General features: G+C 41.4%; 1 protein-coding gene across 2 annotated transcripts in view; it reads right to left on the reverse strand.

Annotated features, from left to right (window-relative positions):
* Positions 1-323: 323 nt before the first annotated feature.
* Positions 324-24211, reverse strand: part of Ttc8 (tetratricopeptide repeat domain 8) — a 62311-nt gene continuing 38423 nt past the window's right edge. For both annotated transcript variants that reach the window (XM_027419619.2, XM_027419618.2), the window contains 8 exons: positions 23580-23665; positions 21370-21457; positions 19358-19468; positions 8724-8863; positions 7267-7441; positions 6855-6977; positions 3689-3772; positions 324-1197 (listed from right to left, as the gene is read on the reverse strand). In XM_027419619.2, the coding sequence (XP_027275420.1) occupies positions 1081-1197; positions 3689-3772; positions 6855-6977; positions 7267-7441; positions 8724-8863; positions 19358-19468; positions 21370-21457; positions 23580-23665 (924 nt within the window). In that variant the 3' untranslated portion in view covers positions 324-1080. The remainder of the gene's footprint in view (positions 1198-3688; positions 3773-6854; positions 6978-7266; positions 7442-8723; positions 8864-19357; positions 19469-21369; positions 21458-23579; positions 23666-24211) is intronic.

Consider the following 24211-nt stretch of genomic DNA (forward strand, 5'->3'; position numbering starts at 1 on the left):
TAAGAAATCACTGTGTGACATGAATTTACATATATTGTTTCTTCTAAACATATATATATATATATACATACACTCATATACATAGATATATGTATGTATACATATACATATATATGTACATATATACATATATAGTAAGTTTGTCCATAATGTGCTTCAAATTTACTTTTGTCAAGATATGAACCAGTGAGCATTTGGGGAACACATTAGCTAAAAACTAGTAATGCGTCATTTCAAGTAAACTTAAACAGTTTGACTTACAAGATAAATGGGCTTTTAAAACTAACTTGCATTAACAGAGATAAATGAAAAAGAAACTCATGAAAAGTGAAAAAAATGTTTTTATATACACAAATTGATTCTGTACAGAAAAACAAATATTGTAAGTTTTCTCTAATGTGTAGCTTCTAGATCTTACTTAGATACTTAAAAAAAGTACATACAGAGCCGGGCAGTGGTGGTGCATGTCTTTAATCCCAGCACTCAGGAGACAAAGGCAGGTGGATCTCTGAGAGTTCAAGGCCAGCCTGGTCTTTAAAGGGAGTTCCAAGACAGCCTCCAAAGCTACACAGAGAAACCCTGTCTCAAAAAAAACCAAAAAAAAAAAAAAAAAGAATCATGTACATACAGATGAAACTGGCCAGGGGACAATGGGAAATAACAAGGAGGAGAATATGGACAAAGTGCACCCAATATACATGATACAATTGTTTGAAAATGTCTGTATCCAACAATGAAATTTTTTAACTGAAAAGGCCAAACTAGGAAACTCTTAAATCTTATTTTTAAAATATTACTTTACAAAACAACAAAGTTCTAATGATAGGCTCTGGCTTACAGTCTTTTTGTTTGTTTATTTCTCCAGCTATCCTGTAGACCAGGTTGATCTAGAACTCAGAGATCTGCCTGCCTCTGTCTTCCGAGTGCTGGGATTAAAGGTGTGTGCCACCATCACCCGGCTTCTGTGTTACCTTGCCAAGTCTGCGTCACACTATTGCTACCAATGCGCACAGTGCATTTTTTCTCCTGGGCACTGACATATGTTTGACTCCTTGCTGATGTATTTTGTCCAAGAACTTATCAGAGCATAGCAAAGTGTTGCTTTAACTGCTTAATTAAGTGCTTTGTGTCCACGTGCTCTGGGAATGCCGCCTCAGACTTCTGAGCAGCAACATAGCTTCTCTGAAGATCTCCAATCTGTAAGAAACACCCATTAGGAAACAGAGTGAGATCTACATGCTGGAAAAATGCCAAGAGTTCTTAAAAGTAAATTGTTCCATTGTGCTACCTAGAGTTTAAGAATTATCTCATCCAAATTATCAATCCATCATAAAAGAGAGGAAAATAAAATTACATACTCTGTCATAGTTGCTTAGCTATGAATCAGAAATGTGTGTTTTCTCTCTGTGTCGCTGAAATATAAAAGGGCATCTGTATGCCTAAAGACCCAGGTCTGTGTAGCCAGAATACATTCAACATCCATCATAGACATTTTAATCAGTATAATATCTCTTAGGCAGGAAATTTAAGTAAAATATATTAACTTAAGATATAAAGGCTGGGCGCTGGTGGCACAGAGCTTTAATCCTGGCACTCGGGAGGCAGAAGAAGGAAGATCTCTGAGTTCGAGGCCAGCCTGGCCTACCAAGTGAGTTCCAGGACAGCCAGGGCTACACAGAGAAACCCTGTCTCAAAAAAAGAAAAAGAAAAAAGGGGGAGGGAAAGGTAGTGGTAGCTGGAGAAATGGTTCAGCAGTTAAGAGCACTGGCCACCTTTCCAGAGGACCCGGGTTCAATTCCCAGCATCCACATCTCCAGTTCCAGAGGATCTGATATCCTCATACTAGTGCACATAAAATAAAAGATAAAAATTATCTGAGAGGTTCTAAGTGATACTAAACAAAACAGTACTGGGCAGATAGCTGGCTTTTAGGTTTATAAAGAGTATCTCTAATGTTCAATGAACTCTGTTTAAGTCCAGTACCAAAGAAAAATAATCTATCTTCATTCATGTATGCACTTCTGAAACGACAAAAACAGTTTAGTATGTGCACACAAAAAAATCTAGATTCAACTCTGATAAGTTTTTAATAACATATATATGTATTTTAGATTTAAATGGTTTCCTTTTAAAATAGTAACATTGCCAACATTATTATTATTTTATAATACATCAAAGCATTGCCAACACTACTATTATTTTCTAATATTTTTATGAACTATCTTCTAAGAATTAAGAATTCTTTGAGCTAAGAATCATTAAGCTGCACTGATCCTCAGGTGAGCTGGCCTTCCTATAATAAAGTGCCTGCCTTTAACTAAGTGGTTGCACAGGATGGAAGAGCATCCTAGCAGCTGGGCTTGGGTCTGCAATTCCATATTGATTGCTATGTGGCTCTAGGGTGTGTCTTTGTTTTGTTTCAGATTTATTTTTATTATTTTTAATTATGTGTAGGCATGAGTGCATGTAGGTGTGTGGATGTGGGTGCAGGTGCAGCCAAAGCCAGAGATGCAGAATCTCCTGGAGCTGCCTGCTGTGGGTGCTGGGAACCAAATTCTAGTCCTTTGGAAGAGCAATAAGTGCTTTTAACCACTGAGCCATTCCCAAAGACTCCTGCTGTTTGGGCTCTATTGAGACTGGGTCTTGCTGGTCTAGCCTTGAACTAGTGACCCTCCTGCCTTAACCTCTTGTATGTGGAGTTTTACAGGCTTATGTCTCCACACCCAGTTCCTATGGATCCCTTGTAACCTCTCTGAGCCTCAGGTTCCACGAGAATGCAAGTGTCATGAAGTAGAAGGTTTTGCCTGCTTCGTTCATTGCTACATCTTCTATGACAACCACAAGGAATAGTACACAGAGAGGCCAAAGAAAGAAACATCACTGGGTTTTGGAGAGAATTCAGGAAAGTGGTGAAGCCCCTCCAACTGAAGCTGGTATTTAGCAACTGTCCTCCAGATTGTAACTTGAGTGACAGCTTTTTCTATTTTCAAAATAGACATGGGTGGATAGTTTTTTATTCATGCTATAAAGATACTGTGCTTATGTCTTTAGTCAATAAAACCCTGTACTATATCATAAACATTTTGAACTGTTTCTTAATTCTCAAGACAGACTTGCTCTTCATGATAAAAGTGCTGAGATGCCCTGGTGCCCTGGCTTGCTTGTTTATATTTTATTAAAAACAGCTCACTATTCCTATTGACTTCTGAATATTAACTGATTAGCAACAGAATATTAATAGTTACCTTCCCCCATATTGCTTACAACTAAACAGCATTCACTAATATTCTTAATTCATAACAATCTTGAGAAAGGTGTGGCAGAAATATGATATTCAGATAACAGACAGGATTCCTTGCTGTAAAAGTCAATTATACATTCTTTCTGGACCAGGAATTATCTAACACGTGTTCTTTAGTGATTAAATATGGCATTTTAAAATGTAAGAGATTTCTTCTGCAATTTACAGTGGTGTTTTAGTGATACCCAGTGATAAAGTTTATTACATAATCTCCTCAAGTGAAGATATTTGTGATAAAGGTTTTTAAAAAGTCATTTCTTTCAGATTGAAAAATAACCAACCCTCTGTTCAGAAAGATAAGGTTTAAAATGTATTCAATCTGCATTTTTTTAAAGCAAGAAAGATCAAGAATGTGTCAGATGATAAATTAATAAAGGAAGAAAATACCTTATCAGAGACTGTTGCAAAATTAAAATGTGGCTCATACATATGGGGCGCTAACGACGATGCAGTTTGTAAGAGTGCTCTTGCCTGTGAGAAGACAAGAAGAAAAGACAGACATGAGCACACATCAGCACTGTATCTACGATCCCTTTAGTTTAAAACAAAACTTGCCTGGGACAGGACCTTAAAATGACCCTGTGGGAAATACAGATGGAATTCCTCGGGAAGTACAATGATGTAGTGAACTATATCTTACTCTGGGTTAGTCTGGCAAAATTACGTCAGTGATACATACTTCAAAAGAGGGAATAAGAGAACTGAAAATTGAGGACAGATAAAAGTTATTTGAGAACCACTGCCTCATAAGGTTTGCACTTCAGTGTGATACACCATCTGAAATACAATCTTCTCCAAGCTTAAAAAAAGTCTTCTTGACTTTAGCTTTGTTGTTGATAATCAACTTAGGAGGCTCTAATTATCTGTTCCCCAATAACAGCTTAAAATCAATCCATCTCAAAGTCCAAAGTTCTACTCTAGATGAGATCAAGCAGTTATTACAGTGCTGATCAGTGAGACAGCTACAGGAAGTGACAAGTTTTCTCTGAAGTACTGTCCTAGTTAGGGTTACTATTGCTGTGATAAAATACCATGACCAAAGTTTGGCAAGAAAGGGCTTATTTGGCTTAGACTTCCACATCCTAGTCCATTACTGAAGGGAGCTAGGACAGGAACTCAAGCAGGGCAGGAACCTGGAGGCAGGAGCTGATGCAGAGGCCACAGAGGGGTGCTGCTCACTGGCTTGCTCGTGATTTGCTCAGCCAGCTTTCTTATAGAATCCAGGACCACCAGCCCAGGGATGCCACCACCTACAATGGGCTGGCCCTACCCCATCAATAACTAATTACTAATTAAGAAAATGCCCTACAGCTCCATCTTATGGAGGCATTTTCCTAACGGAGTTCCCCTCCTTCCCAATGCCTCTACCTTGTGTCAGGCTGACATTAAAGTAGCCATCACAAGTACTGAAAGCATAAAACTTAGGCTACATTTCACAGGATCATATTTTGCAGAGAACATGGAGTAACAGGAGATGGTAATGTGTGCATCACAGTTCATACGATGCCACTGAACAATACCCCCTCCCCAAAGTATCCATGACCCTTAGCACAAATTCATGCATCATTTTTTTAAATGGGAAAAAAGGGACACCAACTCATATAAGACAATAGATACTGATTTTACTATAAAAGGGGGTGAACATAAAACTTTTAAACACATTTGAAATCAGTGGGCTGGTGAAATGGCTCACCAGGTACTTGCCACCTGATGACCTGAGCTTGATGTCCCAGACCCCACATGGGAAGGAAGGGGAGAACTAGCTCCTACAAGTTGTCCTCTGACCTCTACATGTGTGCCTTGGAATGTGTACACACTTGAGCACATGTACACACACACACACACACACACACACACACACACACACACACACACACCATTTCACAGTATTGAGGTTACAGATACATACATGCTGCAGTGGCTTTTTTGTTGTTGTTGTTTGGGACAGGATTTCTCTGTGTAGCAACTGTTTTTTAAGTGGGTGCTGGGGATCTGAACTCAATTTCTCCTGCTTGCATGGCAAGCATTTCACTGACTGAGCCACCTCCCCAGCCCCTCCAGGAACACTGACATAGACTTCCCATATGCCAGGTGCTGTTTCCTGTGCTGAGAATACAGAAGTTACATAACAAACGAGGACCTTGCTTTCAAGCAGCCGACACTGCTGTACACACCAATATCTAGTAAAAGAAAACAGCACAAGAAAAGCCCTTAAGGGCTTTTCTTAGACTGATGTTTGGGTGGCTCTTCTAAGGACGCGACACTCAGGACTCCAGTGATGCAAAGAAACTTGTCATGGCAAGATCTGGGGGATACTGCAAAGGCCTGAAGGGGGCAAAGCTCTGTGTGTCTGCAGAGCAGTGGGATCACTTGTGTGCCTGAAGCCAGTGAGGAAGGAGCACACAGGTAGTCTCAAAGGTAGAGACCAGAATATAGGGCCAGTACAGGCCAGGATGGAAACCTGGGTTTTAGTCCAAATGCAAAAAGAAGGAACTGGAGGGATTTATTTATTTATTTATTTATTTATTTATTTATTTATTTATTTATTTATTGAAGACAAGGAGACAGTTTATTAAAAGCCTGGTCTCATGGTACTCCTCACTCAGTTCTTTCAAACAGGAGATCACCCTGTCAGCCTGTATGCTTCAGGCTGCTTTCCTGAAGAAGCCCCAGTATCCTCACATCCCTGATCAGAATCCCACAGGCTCACAGCTCCTGAGGGGCCTGGAGGGCTTCCAATGAAGCCAAAATGGTGGCTCCCACCTGCAGCCCAGGAACTCCTGCAAGACTATACTCCTGCAAGACTAGTGTTTAAAGTAATTTTTCAGCAGTGGTAAGGTCCATGGCTTAGCTCTCTACTCGCACAGGTCTCTGACGTTGAGTGCGGAACTGGAGGGTTTTAGCAAAGCGGTAATCAAATAATATTGTTTCATAACAAAATCCATTAGGCTATTCAGAGGAGGCTATGTCACGGCTTTATTTATTCATCATTACGTCACTCAGTAGTCTCCCTCATAGTGGGGGGGGCCCGGGGGTGATGGCTTAGTCAGTAATGTGTGTGTGTGTGTGTGTGTGTGTGTGTGTGTGTGTGTGTGTGTGTGTGTGTAGGAGGGAGACCAGCTAGGAGGCACCTGGGATAGTGCAGGAAAGAGATGGATTGTGGTAGAGAAGAGGGACCACACTGAGCTAGGGCTGACAGGACTGCTGAACAGTGTGGGTGCGGGGTGACAGAGAGAAGAAGAAAAGGGTCCCAAGGGTGGCTGCCAGGCTTTTGGCAGGAGCAGCCAGATCACAGGTGGGAGATGGTGTGTTTGAGGTGGGACGACCATGGAAGTGTGCATTATTCCCATTAAATAAATGTTTAGTTTTGGCCTCAGAGAAGTGAAGTGACTTGCCCAAAGTCACACAGCTAGTGACGACAGAGCTGGGACTCAGAACCAGGCCTGACAGACTCCAGAGCTATTTTAAAAGCCTAACACATAATGATAGCGAAGTGTCACAGCTTTCTTCTGAAGAAAGCCAACTGTCCACTGTGACAATGCAGTTCTCTGACCTGTTCAATGTGACCCTTTCGCATCTCCAGCACAGCTAGGTTGTTGTAGGCCTCTGCGTGGTGGTTGTTGTGGACCAGGGCCAGCCTGAAGCACTGGTGGGCCAAGTTTGTATCTCCTATTCCCTGCAAAGAAAAGCACATGTTTGCACACACGAAGCCACAGGCTTCCCCACCACATCCTCCCTCACTTTGCATATAAATCTTTCTGGCTACATAGAGAGACCAAGTACCAATCACAGCAGCCAAGTGTGAATTCTGTGCGTGAATTTAACTTGAGGATATAAAATGACTGCAATCTCTAAATTATCAGTTGGATTTATGATATCTGAGAATATGTTCACAGGAACATATGGTGACTTTTTCCATAACAGGAAACATGCACATGCATGCACCACACACACACAAAACATACCACAGCAATGTGCCCCAGGTTGTACCAGACATCAGCTGCCTCTTCTTCATTTTCAGCCAGGGAAAGGGCACGTTCAAATGAGGTCAGAGTCATGTCATACTGCTGGGCATAGAAGCAACACAGCCCCAGGTTGTTGAAAAGCTGGCAGTTATAAACTCCCATCTGCAAGAGGCGTCTTTCCAAAGAGGAGCACAAAAGTCCCTGTTAGATTACCTTATAAGAGTAGTTAGAAGTGAATTTGTTTGATAATGTCAACAAATGTATAAACAATGCTCATAACTCGTCATAGGACATGTCTCCAGGGACAAGGTCTGAAGAGTGTTTTGTTTTCCCTGCAAAAGCCTTATTAGAAAGAAAGGAGAAGTGATCACATAAGTTCACACATGTTATTTCAGAGGCCTCGGTACCTGCAGGGAATTCCCTGAGGCGCCTTGAGTTGTGCCCTGGATTCCGAGGTCCGTGCTGTGTGGTACAGACTCACTCCCATGAGCGAGCCTCTGCCATGGAAGATGTGACTGTGGGTGGCTCTCTGTGTTCCCCACTCTTGAGCTGCCAGCTTTCCCATGGCAGCTCAAGAGCCCCACTTTGCTTCTGTGCATCATTAATCCAACACAGTTCAAATACACAAACGAAAAGCCAGCCCAGCTGCTCGAGAAGCCCATGACCCACTTTGGGGTAGAGAGGATGGCCAGCTGCACAGTGCTGGATGGCATCTGTTTACTTTATGTTCCCAGCATGTGTTTGGAAAGACCTTGTCAGCTCTTAATCTATTCTTATATATCACAAGGGCTGAAACCACCAGGTAAAAATGAATTTTATCGACTAGTAAGATGGCTTAGTGAGTAAAGGTGCCTGCCTCCAAGCCTGATGATCTGAGTTTGATCCCTGGGACTCGTAGTGGAGGGAAAGACCTGAATCAAAGGGAGCTAGTTATCCTTTAACCTTCATAATCATGCCACGAGGCACATACCCCACCTGGCATACACACAAATAAACAGTGAAGGTCATATTTTAAAAAGTATTTTAGAAGCCACACGACCAGAGTTGACTTAGTTTCAATGTGGAAAAAGTTGAAAATACCTCACAAAACATGTGACCCTGTTTAAGTCCTCTTCAAGGCTCTGAACACAGGGAACCTGCAACCCTTCCTGTTCCAGCCTCTGTCTCTAAGTTTTGTGGTATTGAAGAGGCAGTGACAGTGAGAACTATTTCAAGTAGCTATTTAGCCTCTGTTGTTTCTTGACAACTAACATGAACTCACACCGAACTAAAATGAAAGCTTGGCCATGCAGGTATGTTTTTTAGGATGCCAGTCTGCACACCCCCAAAGTACCAAGTACTGAAAGATACAGTTCTTAGATTTATACACATGTGGCCTTTCTATAATTTCTCTGCATTTTCATTCCATCCCTTTGCTGTTTCACTGACTTTTCCAGCAGAGGAAACGCAATACCCACCTGTAAAACCGGAGTGCAACTTCTGGCTGGTCAGAATAAAAGTGGTTGCTTCCAATGCAGGCGATGGCTTCCACGTGAGTGTTGTCTTGTTTCAGAACTTCTTTGTAGTATTCTGATGCAGATGAACTATTGTTCATTTCCTAGTCCCCATCCAGACAGAAGAGCAATGCTTTATTAACACTGGACAAGAAGCTGCTTTTTTTTCTAAGTTTGTTCATTCAACAACATTTATTTTGAGTCTGCCATATGTCAGACTCTGTTTTAGACAGTAGGGACGAAATACGAACAAAAACATGAAGTCATCGTCCCCAAGGAGGTGGGGGAAAGGTGACAGCTGGTGGGAAAGACAAACGAGTCAGTATGATGTCAGGGAAGGGTGAGCAGTGGAAAGAAACAGTCAGGGTGAGCAAGAGCAAGGGAGGCAGGGGCTGCTGGTTATCAGTCACCTTGGAAGACATATAATTGAAGAGAAATGTCAGAGCCTGCATTCGGGTGGGGGGGGGGTAGTCTCACTTGGCAGAGAGACTGAAACACACAAGCCTAAAATGAAAACACTTAGAAGAAACATTTCCAAGTGAGCCTGGAAAGAGGGGCAGTGCCCAGGTGACCAGAAAGGATGCCAGGGCTTTTCGAGGTCATGTAGAGATCCTCAGGCCTCATACAAAGCTGAGGTTACGTCGGAGAACTAGAAACAGTGGCATACCACAAACATACTACATCATGTTTAAGGGATCACCTGGCGGCTGACGGTAGGTCATACTGAATAGGAAGACAAGGCCCAAGCAAGACCAGACCTAGGATGAAACAAAAGTCACCCAGACCTAGTTTAGAAATACATACACAGGTAAAACATCAGAGGAGCCTTCTGCGGTTGCCGTACACATCTGTAAAACACTAGTAATCACAAATTAATGTCTCTATCTCTAATTGTTCCGACCTACAAAATAAACCAGGTTTGCAGAAAGAAGCTGACACAAAATGACCCTTCAGATGACCTTTATTGGGAGAAGAAGTATTTTGATGAGGGACAGTCACCAGAGGCTCCAAAGTGGGAGAGCATCAGGAGAAACTACATCAAGGGAGACCTTCAATTCCAAAAAAAAGAGCTTTGTTAGGCAAGATGCCCACCATGCACAGCATGAAGAAGGTCCTGAAGGAAAAGGACCTTCAATTTCCAAGGACAAAGGTGGTTTCTGACTCTTACAGGTTCTTGGAGTGGAAGGGGTGGGGCAAACTTCATGCCAACAGATCTGGCCTGGCCTATATCCCAGGAGTCACAAGAAAGAGAGGCACTAGGTAAAAGTACACAATTTAAGGTTATCCTAAGTCCAAGAACTGGGGGTCTGGGCTTGCTCATAGCTGCAAGTGGAAGGAAGGAAACGGAATTCATTGTAAGTGCTGGGGAAAATCACAGCACATCTTGTATGGCCTGAGTTCCAGGATGGGCAGCTAGCAAGTCTGTGATCTAACACTAATTTTATTGAAATTTGAGGCATATTCTCACATGTTGCCCAGTCTGGGCTTGAACCTAAGCTTGAGATATCCTCCACCCTTAACTTCCTGAGTGGGTAGACTACAAACAAATGTCACCACATCTGGCTCAACAAATATTATTAATAAGGGTTACCACCTCTCAAATCTATCTCAAGGTCCAGTCCATCCTCCACGAAGCTTTCCTTATGCCTAACCCCACACAGATCTCTTTGCCTCTCAAGTTACATGACATCCACTGTCACCCACACACCCGTTCTCATCACAGGAGGACATTTATCAATGGTAGATTTGAATCATTTTTTTTTATCAAACCCGAGACCCCACCAACTGGAAGAAGCACCACACATTGCTTCTTTAAACACAGAACTTGTATTTGGTACAAGACTCACGTGGCCAGTACTGTACCCCAGATCACACTTGCATGCTTTATACATATAAAGTAGTATGTAGAATAAGTCCTTTCACACACAGTCAAATTCTTCTAAGTCCCCTTTCCACTTGGTCATTCATGAAATGTCTGTACACCCAGCACTTTGCTTTTCAAATTTTATTAATAATTTTATACATTTGTGGGATAGGACGTGCAGCCTTGACAGGCATATGGTGTAGATTGACCATATAAGACTAATACACACGTCTGCAGCCTCACCTACATCTCATCTTTGTGATGAAGAGGGATGAGATCCACTTTGATGGTCCTTAAAAGTGCTCCCCACCACTGCTTGGGATTCCGGATTTCCTTCCAAACACAGTTTTTGTGAGACTGATGCCTGTGCTTTCTGGATTTAGCCAGCAGGTGTCAACACAAGCTTTCAGGCAGCAATCAGAAACAATTACCATCTTCACTATGTTGGCTAATTGTAATAATTGCCAGGTTTTCAAAAGAGCTGCAGATGAGAATAACTGCATAACAGCTGCTACTTGGCTACAAGGAGCAAAAGAGAATGTGATACACATAAACGCAATGGAATACTATTCAGCCATTAAGAAGACAAAGTTATGGCATTTACAGGAATATAGATAAGACTGGAGATGATCATATTCAGGAAAAGAAGCCAGACTCAGAAAGACAAGTAAGTTTTCTCTCACACACATGTGGAATCTAGACAAAACAACAACAACAACAAAAAACAAACATAAAAACAACAACAACAAAAAAAAAAAACAAAGAAAACCAGACTTGAAACAGAAAAGCAGAGAGATGACCAGGAGGAAGGAGGAGAGAGGACAACAGACAAGGGTGAGGTGGTAAGTAAGACCAAAGTCCATGAAACCCATTACTTTGTACAGCGACTACATGGTAATGGAAGGAAAGACGCTGCTTATTGTTAGATGCACCCTGACGTCAGAGACGTTCAGACATTGAAACGGGGTTTTGTGTGTCTATATGCATGTGTTCTACTGTGCATACAGGTACATGTGCACCTGTATGGGCATGCGTGCAGAGGCCACATTTCAACTGTGGTGATCACTCTTAAGTACCAGCCACTTTTGATTTTTGAGACAGGGCAGTTCATTGGCCTGGGAATCCCAGTTAGGCTAGGTGGGCTGCAGGTGCTTGAAGACCAAGTGCAGGGATGCACTGTACTTTCTCAGTGAAATGGCCAACTGCCAGCCAGAGCACATTTTCTTTCTTGTGTGTGACATACTTGTGTACTCATTTGTCTGTGCTTGTGTGCACATGTCAATGTCCGCCCTGTTTTCTTTTAAGAAAGGGTCTCTCACTGAAGCCAGAGCTCACTGGTTTGGCTAGACTGGCTGACCATCGAGTTCCAGGAATCTTCCTGTCACTCCTTCTCCAGTGCTGGGTTTACAAGTACACACCACCACACCTGATGTTTTTTTTTTTGTTGTTGTTGTTGTTGGTTTTTTTTCCTGTGGGTTCTGAGGACTGGCCTTGAGCTCTCATGCTTGCCAGGCAAGCATATTACTGACTGAGTTATCACCCCAGCCTATTGTGAGTGTGCACTTTCTGACTAAAACATGTCACATAGAATAGATATTACCAAGTCCCTTTTTGGTGAACCTTGGTTTCTTTACATTTTAACCAAAAGAACAGGATATAAAACATCTCTGCATAGCTGCACACTATAACAGGAAATCCCCAAAGTAAAACTTCCCCAAAGAAGATTCAGGTATGACCTCTTCTTAGTGACTACAAACAGCTTTCGTGTGGGCTGCATCAACCATGCTCCATGAAACAGTGTCCACACATGGGAGGCTCTTTCTTCACACTCTTGACAGCCTAGGTTCTGAGAAACTTCTTCACCTCTGCCAAATAAAGTGGGAAGTGGCCTGTGGCTGGCTTAGCTTTTAACTATTTAATTCTGTTGGAAACAGGACATCTAACATATAAAACATTGTTATTTGCTTTTCTGTGAGCTGCCAACTTGTGTCTTGAGTCTGGCTTCTGATCTAGCCTGACTTTTGCCTTTTATCATTGGTGTTTTGTGCTGCTGTAACAGAATATATAGCACAGACACAATAATTTAAAATGAACAAAAATTGTTAGCTATGTTTTGGAGGCTGTTGAGACCAAGATCAAGAAGTGACATCTGGTGAGGATGTCTCTGACAGTTGTCTGTCATCTCCCCCAGGCATGATAGGCATTTTCACTGGGTGTTGCTTGAAGTTTTACTCTTTTGTCTTTCATATTTGTGGGGGAGGACCACTAAGCACCCAAATAAATTACACACAAGGAGTCTTATTCTTACTTATGAACACTAGGCCTTAGCTTGGCTTGTTTCTTAACATAAATGAACCCATTTACCTTTTGCCTCTGGGCTTTCCCCTTTTCTTCTGTATATCTTACTTTCACTCTTATTCTGTGGCTGGTTGGGTGGCTGGGGTCTGGGTGGCTGGCTCCTGACGTCCTCCTTGACTTGTTCGCTCGTTCCTCCTCTTCCCCTGTTTCTCCTTCCACTAATGCTCTCTGCCTGCCAGCCCTGCCTATCCTTGCTCCTGCCTTGCTATTGGCCAGGTGTTCAGCTCTTTATTAGACCATCAGGTCTTTTAGAAAGGCAAAGAATCAAAGTTTCACAGAGTTAAACAAATGCAGCATAAACAAAAGTCACACACCTGAAAACAATATCCCCCAACAACTGGGTGATACCTTAACTCTTTGAGTTTGACTTTATTTAAATTTTTACTTTTGCTAAATAGGATTTTGTTTTTTGGGGTTTGGTTTTTTGTTTTTTATTTGTTTTTTGTTTGTTTTTTGTTTTTTGTTTTTGTTTGTTTTTTGTTTTTTGTTTTTTGTTTTTTTGCTCACAGAGTTCCACCTGCCTCTCCCTCCCCAGTGCTGGGACTGAAGGCACACACCACTATGCTTGGCCTCAGTATATATGAAAGCTATATAGGAAATAAGAGTTCTCAAATATCAGACTTTCCTGTTCTGGCTTCATTACTTGGTTTTGTTTAAAAAGCTTTTTGTCAGGTAGGAGTGATAGATGGCTCAGTGGTTAAGAGCACTGGATGCTTTCCCAGAGGACCCAAGTTCCATTCCCAACACGCACATGATGGCTCACAGGTAAAACCACCCATACACAAAAGAATAAGTGAATAAACAAAAAAGATTTTCCTCATTCTAATTTATACAAACAATGTGTCTATTTTTTTTTCCTGAAATGTTCATGGTTTCTTTGCTGGACGGTTTTACCTCTCAGCTTGATACAACCTAGAAACCCCTGGGAAGATTCTTAATGAAGAATTGTTTAGATCAGGTTAGTGTATGGGATGTCTCCAGGGGCCTGCGTTGACTCTTTCTATAGGGAAGACCTGCCCACTGTGGGTGTCACCATTTCCTAGGCATGACATCCTAAACAGCCTTAAAGGAGAAAGCTAGTTGAAAGCAAGCTAGGATGTGTTTATTCTCTTTGCTCTTAACTACAGGTGGGTTGTGTGTAGCTGCTTGAATTCTTGTCTTGACTTCCCCTTGGTGATGGGTTTCAATCTGAAATTGTAAGCTGAATAAACCATTTCTTCACTAAGTTGTTTTCTTCAGGATATTTTATTAGAATGGTTTTATGTTTTGGAGTTTTAACTCTTTTTATAAAGTTTAAATCTGAGAGCTGAGGACATGGCTCAGTCAGTAAAGTTCTTGTCAAAGGAACACTGAGGACCTGAGTTCAATCCCCAGAAACCACATTAAAAAAAAAAAAAAAGACATGGTGACAAACATATGTAATTCCAGTGATGGAGAGGTGGAGTCTGAGGCTTACTGTCCAGCCAAGCTAGACTAATTGGTGAGTCCCCAGTCTCAAAAACAAGTTAGATGGCTCCGACGGCCTGACACCAAGGTTGACCTCTGACCTCACACACATGTGCACATACATATACACACATACACACAATTTAAATCTGGCTGAAATCATTGTTTTAATATAAGAAATATTTGCTCACTTGATCTAATTTTAAATTATTTAATTAATAACCTATGAATACAATTGACTTAACAGCCAAACTTTGTCAAGTCCTAAATTTTCATATGGACTCTATTGGTCCTTAAACTTATTCCTGCATCAGAACTGGTTAAGTCATAATAGTTCTAGAATAGATTTTAATAATATATGCTTAAAATAACATTTCCATGTATGGAAATGTTACCTCATGTGTGTGATAAACTTGATATTAGCTAAGTGATTTTTAAAGTGGTTATTTCTGAACCAATTCATGAAACATGAACTGTGCTTACAGATTATTTGAAGTAGAATTGCAAATAGCTTAAGGATGTGAATACAGCAGTGGTTTTGCTCAGAACAGCAAAGGAGTTGGTTCAAAATACAAAGGCCTTTGTCAAAGATACATGGGCCACACTTCTTACATATGCCCGAGGCAATTTACACACACACACACACACACACACACACACACACACACACACACACACGATAAAGTTGATAAAGTTGGAGGGCCACTAGAATAGTATTTCCAGGGTTAGGTTTCTAATTTCAAATATATTTTGGACAAGAATTGTTGAAATGAGGGCCTTTCTATCAAAATGCCTCAAAAAAAAAAATCCAAAGTGTCAAAAAGTTTAACAAAGATACATATCTTAAGTGTCTGTTAGAAACACAAAGAAGCAGAGGCTGTACATGCTCACCGTAACACAGGAAACACATAGACCATGACAGAATGAACAAGGCAATAGGAAAAGAACACAACAGAAGAAACCCCCAGAGAAAAGCAAAGTCCTCAGAGGCAAATGCAGTGTGTCTGCAAATAAGGACTTAGCTAATTATCTTTCAAACAGCTGTCACGAAAAGAGCAGAGAAATCCTCCAGAAATCTGACTCTGGTGTGGTAAGCTTTGGCAGAAAGGAAATTAACTGTGAAGCCAAGGCGGGGGTGGTGGGGGAGATGCAGCCATTTCTACTCTACACTCTACTCTGCCCCTACAAGCAGGCTGCTTTCCTCTCTACATCTTTCTCCCTGCTACTGCAAGCTCCACATAGAGGAGCGATGGGCAGAAGGTAACCAATGAAAGACTATAATTTGTAGGACCACTGGGTGTGGTGGTCACAACGGCAATCCAGCACTCTGGAGATGGAGGTAGGAGGATGGAAAGTTGAAGGCCAGTCAGGGAGCCTGATGAAAGGGAAAGAAAAAAAGAATCCGTTCAGAGCCACGGCCTCTCCCAGCCTTAGCAACAGTGACTGCAACAGACAAGCATAGATGGAATTCTTCTGAAAAAGTAGCTGTGATTAAAGATGTTATAAGCTAAATCTTTTGTCAAATAGAAAGACGAAGGGTCTCAGAGGTGCAAAATGGGGTCTAATGGCCTAATCACCACCCAAGGAGTAGCCACTATTGGCCACAGGAAGAACTCCCCTGGCTTCCAAAGGTGACTCTGTTTTATTTTCTCTCTAAGCATCTTGGTCAAAGGTTCACTCATACTCCATTTATTTAAGATCGCAACAAGTAAAGATAAAAAATATTGACATTTTGTTTTGACTGGCCAAAGTCTTCTGCGTGTATTTATTAAAGCTGGGTTTCAAAAAGGAAACTTTTTCCTAGTCAATTTAAAAATTACTTATTTTCATTCAAAAGCAATTCTTTAGTAGGGTGTGGCAACCTGTACCTGTAACCCCAGAACTAGAGAGACTGAGAGGAGAGCATCACCCCATGTTCAAAGACAACCTGCTCTACGTTGTAAATTCTAGGTCAGCCTGGGCTACATAAAGAGACCCTGTCTCAAGAAATAAAATCCAACAAACAAAACACATAATTCACATTTCTCGTATTAGATTTTGAAAATATAGTGTTAGGTTTCAGACCTGGGACAAATGACTGAGGTGCCTATTTAACATATCAAAGCAGACCTGGCCAGCCAGTTTCCTTCTGCATGCTTCAGCCCCTACCTGTTACAGGGTCCTCCTGGCTGGCATACTCCACCCCCTATTCTGAACTCTCCAGCCCAGGGGGCTGGGCTGCTCTTCCTTAAGTGATATAACCATTTTGGTACCCACTCTCTTTTTGTACCTATGAGCCTACTGGCTGCTGCACCTGGTTCCCCTCTCTTGAGTCTCCCTTCCCCTACCCGCCCCACATGGCACAGCTCAGTCTGGTCATGTCCATTCTAGACTCTTCCAGCTCCCAGATGTCCCTGCCTCTAACTTTGCTCCCCCAATTACCTATAATAAACTTTCTCCTCCACTATACCCAGAAGTCATATCTCCCTTCCCCTCCCCTCCCTTCCCCTCCCCTCCCTCCCCTCCCTCCCCTCCCCCCCCCCTCCCCTCCCCTCTCTTCCTTCTTCCTTATTCATCTGGTGCTGAAACCTGGGAACAGTCATGTTCCTTTTCTTTTCTTTTTATTTCTTTTTTTCATCCATACAGAAAGTATAAGAAAATAAAAATCATCTACAAGCTATCATCTAGTCATAGCCATGCTCAATCTCTTCCACTTTTGTTTGCAAAATAATTTACCAATATTACAAGTAGTATCTTCCAGTGAATTTAAAGAAAACAGAAACAAGGTTGTTTTATTTAGCATTAAAATTTTGAATCAATTTTTAAAGTAAAACATCAGAACTATATACACAGATGATTCTTTTATTTATAAAAAAGATATTTAAGAGAACCCATCTATGGACAAGATCTTGAAATTTAAAGAATGGCTAATATCAAACTGACTTTTAAAAAGCAATATATTCCTATTCACCATTATCAAATAGAAATTGCAACACTTCATTCATAGTAATACACCCATTCATAGTTATACCTGGGAATACACGTGTGCAGGAAGGAGTTAACAGCAGACCTGATATTGCTATTCTTAGAAAGGTATGCACTGGGGAACTCAGCTGATTCCTGCTCTCAAATAAACTTTCCCCAGATGACAAGAGTGCCTTGCTAAGTGACACCATTTGTACTATGTGGTTTGTGCTGATTCCTGCTAACTGTAGAAAAGTGTGGAAAACTCTGGTACATGATAGGCATATGGGGTCCACACACAGTCTCTAGTGAGACTCCTGGTAGACAACACTCTGCAGGAGTTGTCACAACTTGTTGCTGGAAGAATTAAGTGTGTTCCTTGTGACTCCATGTTGTGACTTTACCCTGCCAAGAGGCTCATTAAAAGGATATTCTGAACAGAGGTGAAACATTCCATCCTGCAAGGAAGCTACTAAGCTCAAGAAGTGAACAACTCAAAGGTTTCAGGAAGTCTCCAAAACAGACCAGATTTGTTAGGTTCCCCTTTCCCAAGCAGACATACACCGTCAAGGCTGCTGAGTAGCTCTCTCAGAAAAGCTGAGCTTCCAGGAGAGGCTCAGACAAGACGAACCAGTCAATTGGCCTGGAGAAAGCAGCTGCCTAAGAGAAGCAAAGATCAGCAGAGCTACCTGGAAAAGTCTAGACCACTTGCGCTGCCTGAAAAAGACAAGTCTCCAACCTGTTGAGTTGCCTGCCTGCAGGTTGGCTGTATGTTTCAGGTTGCCAGCTTGTATGAGCTGTCACCACCCATGCTTTGGATGGGCTTTGGTGATGCAACTGTCTTTGAGCCATTCTTGTTCAGGTAACCCTCCACCTATATTCCTGTGAGTAATCCCAATAAAATTCACTGCTCCCCCCCCCCCACATGCAGACTTTGGTGGTATCTGTACTTTTGTCTATCATTGGTTCCCTGGCTAAATATGTAGATGTTGTAGTGTCATTAGCAGAGGTCTTTTGGAAGCTCATCTCATCCCTTGCTTCCTCTGAACTTTCCCTTTACTGACTTTGTTTTGTGTCTTTTATACACTAATGAAATGTTCCTTGTCGGTGTGTTGTATGCTGTTTTTTGGGAGTCTTACTAAAGCACTGAACTTTAGCATGTCTTGGTGACTCCCACCACAGCCTTTCTGGGAATGATGACAAAATATTCACTGGAGGACAAAAATGAATAAAGCAACTGAAGAGTTATGTCATACTTGAGTATGGAAAGGCAGCTTGCCAATCAAATATTAATTGTCAACCTAAGTCATTATGCCTGCAAGGTTAAAAAAGATAGTTCCTGAGGTATCCGTCTTAAAGTCAATATGGAGGAGTAGGGAGATAAGTTTCCAACTGTAAAGGGGAAAAACCAAGTGGTAGCATTGTCTAATCTAGCCTCAGGATCATTGTAATAATTAGCAGGGAAGAAAACTCACTGACACTTTTCTATAGAATGTGAGAACATAAATCTAAAATGTGTAAGAATAAGTAAGAGTCCAAACTGTGACAGAAATCCTGACAAGGCACACCTACCCGGTACCATTAGAAAACTATAGAAATGTAGCCAGTAAATAAGATTCATAAAAGGTTGGACATACAGGCCAATGGAACAGACTAGAAAGCTCAAGGCATAGCTACCAGAAATGGACAGCAAACAAACAAAAAGATGTTTGGTGTTACAGATCTTGGGAAAGGACTGTTAAGTGTCCTGAGATAACAGTTTACCCATACAGGAAAAGTAAGTTAAATTCCTGACCTCTGGGTATTTATAAAAACCTAGCTGAATTAAACACACACAGCAAAGTCTCTCCTTATACTGCTGAATCACGGCCAATGATCTTAATTTTATAAACTGTGCTCCCTACTAGGACCCCAAGGGCCTGTGAGCTTTTTAAAGTAGCACGCAACCTCAATTTTACACCAACTTTTAAAATAATAGGAACCTTACCTCATAGATCCTGGCAATTCCACAAAGCAGGGTCACTTCTCCTGGAAACTTATCTAAGCCTTGTTTGAATAGATTTAAAGCAGTCATGGGTTGGTCCAGTATGATATAAACCTAAAAAGCAAGATATATTTCAATAAGATTACTTCACTGTTTTTTTTTAAAATAATAGCATTTTCGTGACAAGTTTTAATTATTGATAAGGAACAAATTTTCTCCCAGAAATTAAATAATTTCCACAGACATAGATTCAAATAATGACTTTACAGTTTATCTACACATTTTATGTAAAATTTATCATCCCAAGAAATGCTTACTGTGGGGATATTATTGTCACAAAGACTGGGAAATACAAGAAAGGGTCAGGGGAACATCTCTCCACTGCCCACACCAACTCTCCACTCCCTATAAGTCCTTTTCTGACATTCACATATTTTTGTTTTGTTTCTTGGCCCACTGAATTCAACCAGGGTAGTGTGCATGACTATGGATTTCAAGTTACCCACTGGAGCTTGCAGGGCTCACCAATGGATACACAACTGAAGACAATGGCTGTCCTTTCCCTAGAATATACCAGTAGCCAAAGGTTCAGTGGGGTGGAGTATGGCCCTTTCTTCAATCCATGATTGGCTGATTTTAGGTTTAGTCTCATGCAACTGTAACTGCTATGAAATCATGATTGCAACTGGCTGTGTTATTCCAGAAGCGAGCCCTTCACAGCCCCCTTTCCCCACTTCCAGCTCTTACATTTTTCCTGCTCATAGCACACTTCTTGGAAAATTTTTTATAGATAAGCCACAATAATGTAATAACTACCACTTCATCAAATGTTTTCTTTCAAATCGGCCTTGAAGAGGCTCAGGAGGTGACTTTACTCCAATACAAGTAGAGCTTCCCTTCTCTGAAATGTTTTACACAGAAGTGTTCCTAATTTCTGATTTGGGGGGTAATCTGGAGTTTTATAGAACACAATTCTAAACATGAAATTCATTGATGTAAATTTTTTTATTTTTATGTATATGGGGTTTTGTCTGCATGTATGTTTGTCCACCTATATGTGCATGGAACTCTTGGAGGCCAAAACATGGTGTCAGATCTCTTGGAACTGGAGTTGTGTGAGCCCCCATGTGGGTGCTGGGATTGAGCTGGATCCTCTGGAAGAGCAACAAATGCTTTAACTGCTGAGCCTCTCTTCAGATTTTTTTTTCCATCTACATGTAAGACATCTTTACACACTAATTTTATTGCACCTGTGTTTTGACTGTGACATATCCCATAAATTTTCCACTTGTAGCATCCAGATTTCAGATATTCATATTAGGAATGTCCAATATGTATTGAAAAATTCTAGGTGGCCTGTGGAGTTACAAGTCAAATCATTCAACCAGTACAATGGACTTGAATGCTTACTGCTAACAGTCCAGTGACACTGATGAAAACCTGATCTCTTGCAGTCTCAAAGCACAAAGGGAAGTATAAAACCTATCCTTTACAGTTACTGTGTGTATTAAACGAATCTGCTTTTATTAACAAGCCTGCTACAATACCCTATTGTGCTCAGAGCTGAGTAACTAATGTCCTATAACACAATTTATGAAATGGTCCCTGTTCTTAGAGCAGGGCTCCATTGCACAGGCCTGGAATCTCAGCTACCCAGGAAGTTGAGGCAGGAGGATGGCAAGTTCAATGTCTGTCTGGACTATACAGTGAAGTCCTGCTTTGAAGCTTGGGTTTAGACAAAATAGATTGTAGAAATGCTTTTCTGCTACTGACAGGGCAGTGAGTCTACGGTGTTTCCTTCTGTCCTAGTAAGCATCTGTCAAAGGGATTTTCTTCTTTTTCCACAGCCTTTTCTACTCCTTGTGCCATGGGTACCCTCCATATGCTATTTTTCACTTGCTATAAAAAATAACTCTGAACATATTAACTTGCCAAATATTCCAGAAGGAACTGGCAACTTTCCCCATGCAGTGGCCAGCACCTTTTGAAGACAGTTTTCACTCAAGAATACTTACTTTCGCCAGATAGAGAAATGTGTCTACCATTTCCTGCTGCTTCAGGGCTGACTTAAACTGCTTCTCTGCTTCGCGGTACATTCCTAACCTAGAAATAGTCATTAAAAACAATCAGACATTCACTTAAAAATCAACACTGCATCATTGTTTTTTCAAACCCTGAGGATACAAACAGACACATCTTATCCTAGAGCAAGCATATACCCAAGCAGGTGATGCTTTGCTCACTGATAGTAACATGTATGTTGACAGAAGTTAGCAAAAAGCCACCTGTCTCCCATAGTTATCAGCTATCTAAGCCTCAGACCGTGTGTAAAGACTACAACCTAATTGCAACAGGAACCATCTCTCACAGGGTCATATCAGTTCACCACCACGAGAGCTTATGATCAGCTGCACATATGGCAAGTGACCTGGATAACTGTGGAGCTGCCACTTCGCTGGAAGAACTGAAGGACAGCGTTTCTTTGAAAATACCTCCTTCCCTAAGACAGCCCCTAGCCCCCTTTGGTTATCCCTATACTGTTCTAATGAAAGCAACAATCGACACTTGCACACTACAGCTAGATCATCAATTTTCTATAGGCCTTGTTTGCCTTTACCCTTAGTAGATTGCTTCCTCTGTGACTCTGAAACTTGCTCCTTGCCCAAATGACTGTCTTGATGTCAGTGTCCACCTCTGTGATCCAGGAAGCGTGGTTGCCACCAAAACATCCACCGAAGCTTTGGTGGCTTTCATTCGGCTTGTCCCTAGTAGACCTGTCATGCTTTCTGATAACTATTCATTCTTAGCAATCTATGAGCTACCTAGATATATTTTTTGTAAAATAAACTAAAAATGATTTATAATATGCTCCATTGTGCTAATTTCACATAAAGGTTGAAAAACTAGCTCTGAACATTTTTTCATGATCTAGATTTCAAACATTGGTGTAGCTGATATACTAGCAGCTGCTGGAAACACGGGATTAAAGTGATATCAGGTGGCTTCAACAGATTAGTGTAAAGTTAGGGGGCATGTGATGAGGAAGACGTCCCTTCCTCTTCAAAGGTCCCATCCATTCCACAGACTATGTGTAAAATGTTATCAAAGGAATCTAGTTTAATTGAGAAGGACGTAACAATGCAAACAGTGAGAGATACAGGAAAGCAGGCAGACTGGGACAGCAGCATTGGACTACACTAACAGTCCAAATGGAGACTCATCAAGGAACCCAACAGCAGCTGTGCGTGCACAGCTCCCCTTACAATACTTAGGAAGACTTGATGAGATGAGAGACTGGAGGCAGAAAACCCAGGAAAGAAGTTACTGAAAGAACTCAACAAAGATATTAAGTGGTTCTCAACTTGTGGGTCATGACCCCTTTGGCGGTCACATGGGTTGCATAGCACACACATATCCTGCACATCAGATATTTACATTATGACTCATAGCAGTCGAAAAATTATGGTTGTGAGTAGCAATGAAGATAATTTTATGGCTTGGGTTCACCACAACAAGAACTGTATTAAAGGGTATCAGTATTAGGAGGGTTGAGAACCACCGGAGTAAGTAATAATAAAAAATCCAGACTCCGGGCACTGGAGTGGGGTTGGGTAGTAGGAGAGGAACTTTGAGAACAGAGAGGTAGGGTCAGTAGAACGAAATGGCCAGGGACAAAGGCTGACATCTACTTCGGGCTACATCCTCTAGTAAAGCATTTTGATCTCCCCAGTTGACATCACAAGCTCATTCTCTGGGTTCCCAGTGTGCCACGCCCTTGCTTCCATAATAATAGGAATCAAGTTTCCTCACCTGAGTGAACAGCCACCTCCAGGTGTCACCAGTCTTAAGTGAGATGAAGTAACGTACACACAAGCTGGTTCTTATCTGCAGGCTACTCTACAGATGTGAGGCATTTGTGTAAGTGAGGAACTGAGAGACTGAAGTGAACACTCTGGGTTCTAGTCCCAGGTCTGTCATTAGCCAGCTCATGATGAAAGTCATAACCAAGCTCTGGCCTCAGCTTCCTTGTATGACAAGTTCTCAGGACACCAGTTCTTACTGCTGTCATGTGATGGTTCAGAAAATGTTTGCTCAAATAATCCCAAGTTGTCACTGCTTCATGAGGAGAGGTTTTTTTTTTTTTTTTCATCATCATCTATTTCATTTTTTGATGACATAAAAATATTTCCACTTGTAAGACTTTCACTAATAATGAAGATTTTACCTGTAGTAACACTTTCCGATCTGCACTTTCCACCACCAGTCCTTGTACTGAGAATGCTCTGTGGACAGGGACGCCAAATCCAAAGCCTTTGGAAAACAATTCATTTCCAATTATGAAATGCTTTTCTAATAGTAAACAGGCAGGGGGATAAATAATGAAATAAGCCACATAATTAGCATTGATCAAAACATGTATTAGAAATTAGATAGAAACTCAAGTTGCCCAAGTTCCCAGATGGCCCCACAAATTTCCCCTAAATAATCAGCTCTAGGCTACAGAGCTGACAGCAAACAGGCTGGAGGCATTGGTTGAAGGGAAGCAGATGCATAATAAATCAGAATACAATTTTCATGTACAAGGCACAAAAGGGAAATTTAAAACACTAGGATTTTACTCTCTTCTTTCTTTGTACCTACTCTCTAATGATTCAAAATGCCTCAGAACTCAGCGATGTCAAGCTATCTGTACGTAAGGTGGGCCCAGCGGTAGTCCCCATTTTAAACATAGGTGTAAAGAAAAAGGAGGACCAAATAGATAGATAGAAAAGGGGTTTGGAAGGGCAGGGGCCATTGCTCAGGGGTAGAGTATTTGCCTCTCATGCCTGATCAACCCCAGGTTCAGTCTCTGGTTAC

Source organism: Cricetulus griseus, chromosome 5 (genome assembly GCF_003668045.3).
Source record: "Cricetulus griseus strain 17A/GY chromosome 5, alternate assembly CriGri-PICRH-1.0, whole genome shotgun sequence".
In the NCBI taxonomy this organism is placed as follows: Eukaryota; Metazoa; Chordata; class Mammalia; order Rodentia; family Cricetidae; genus Cricetulus; species Cricetulus griseus.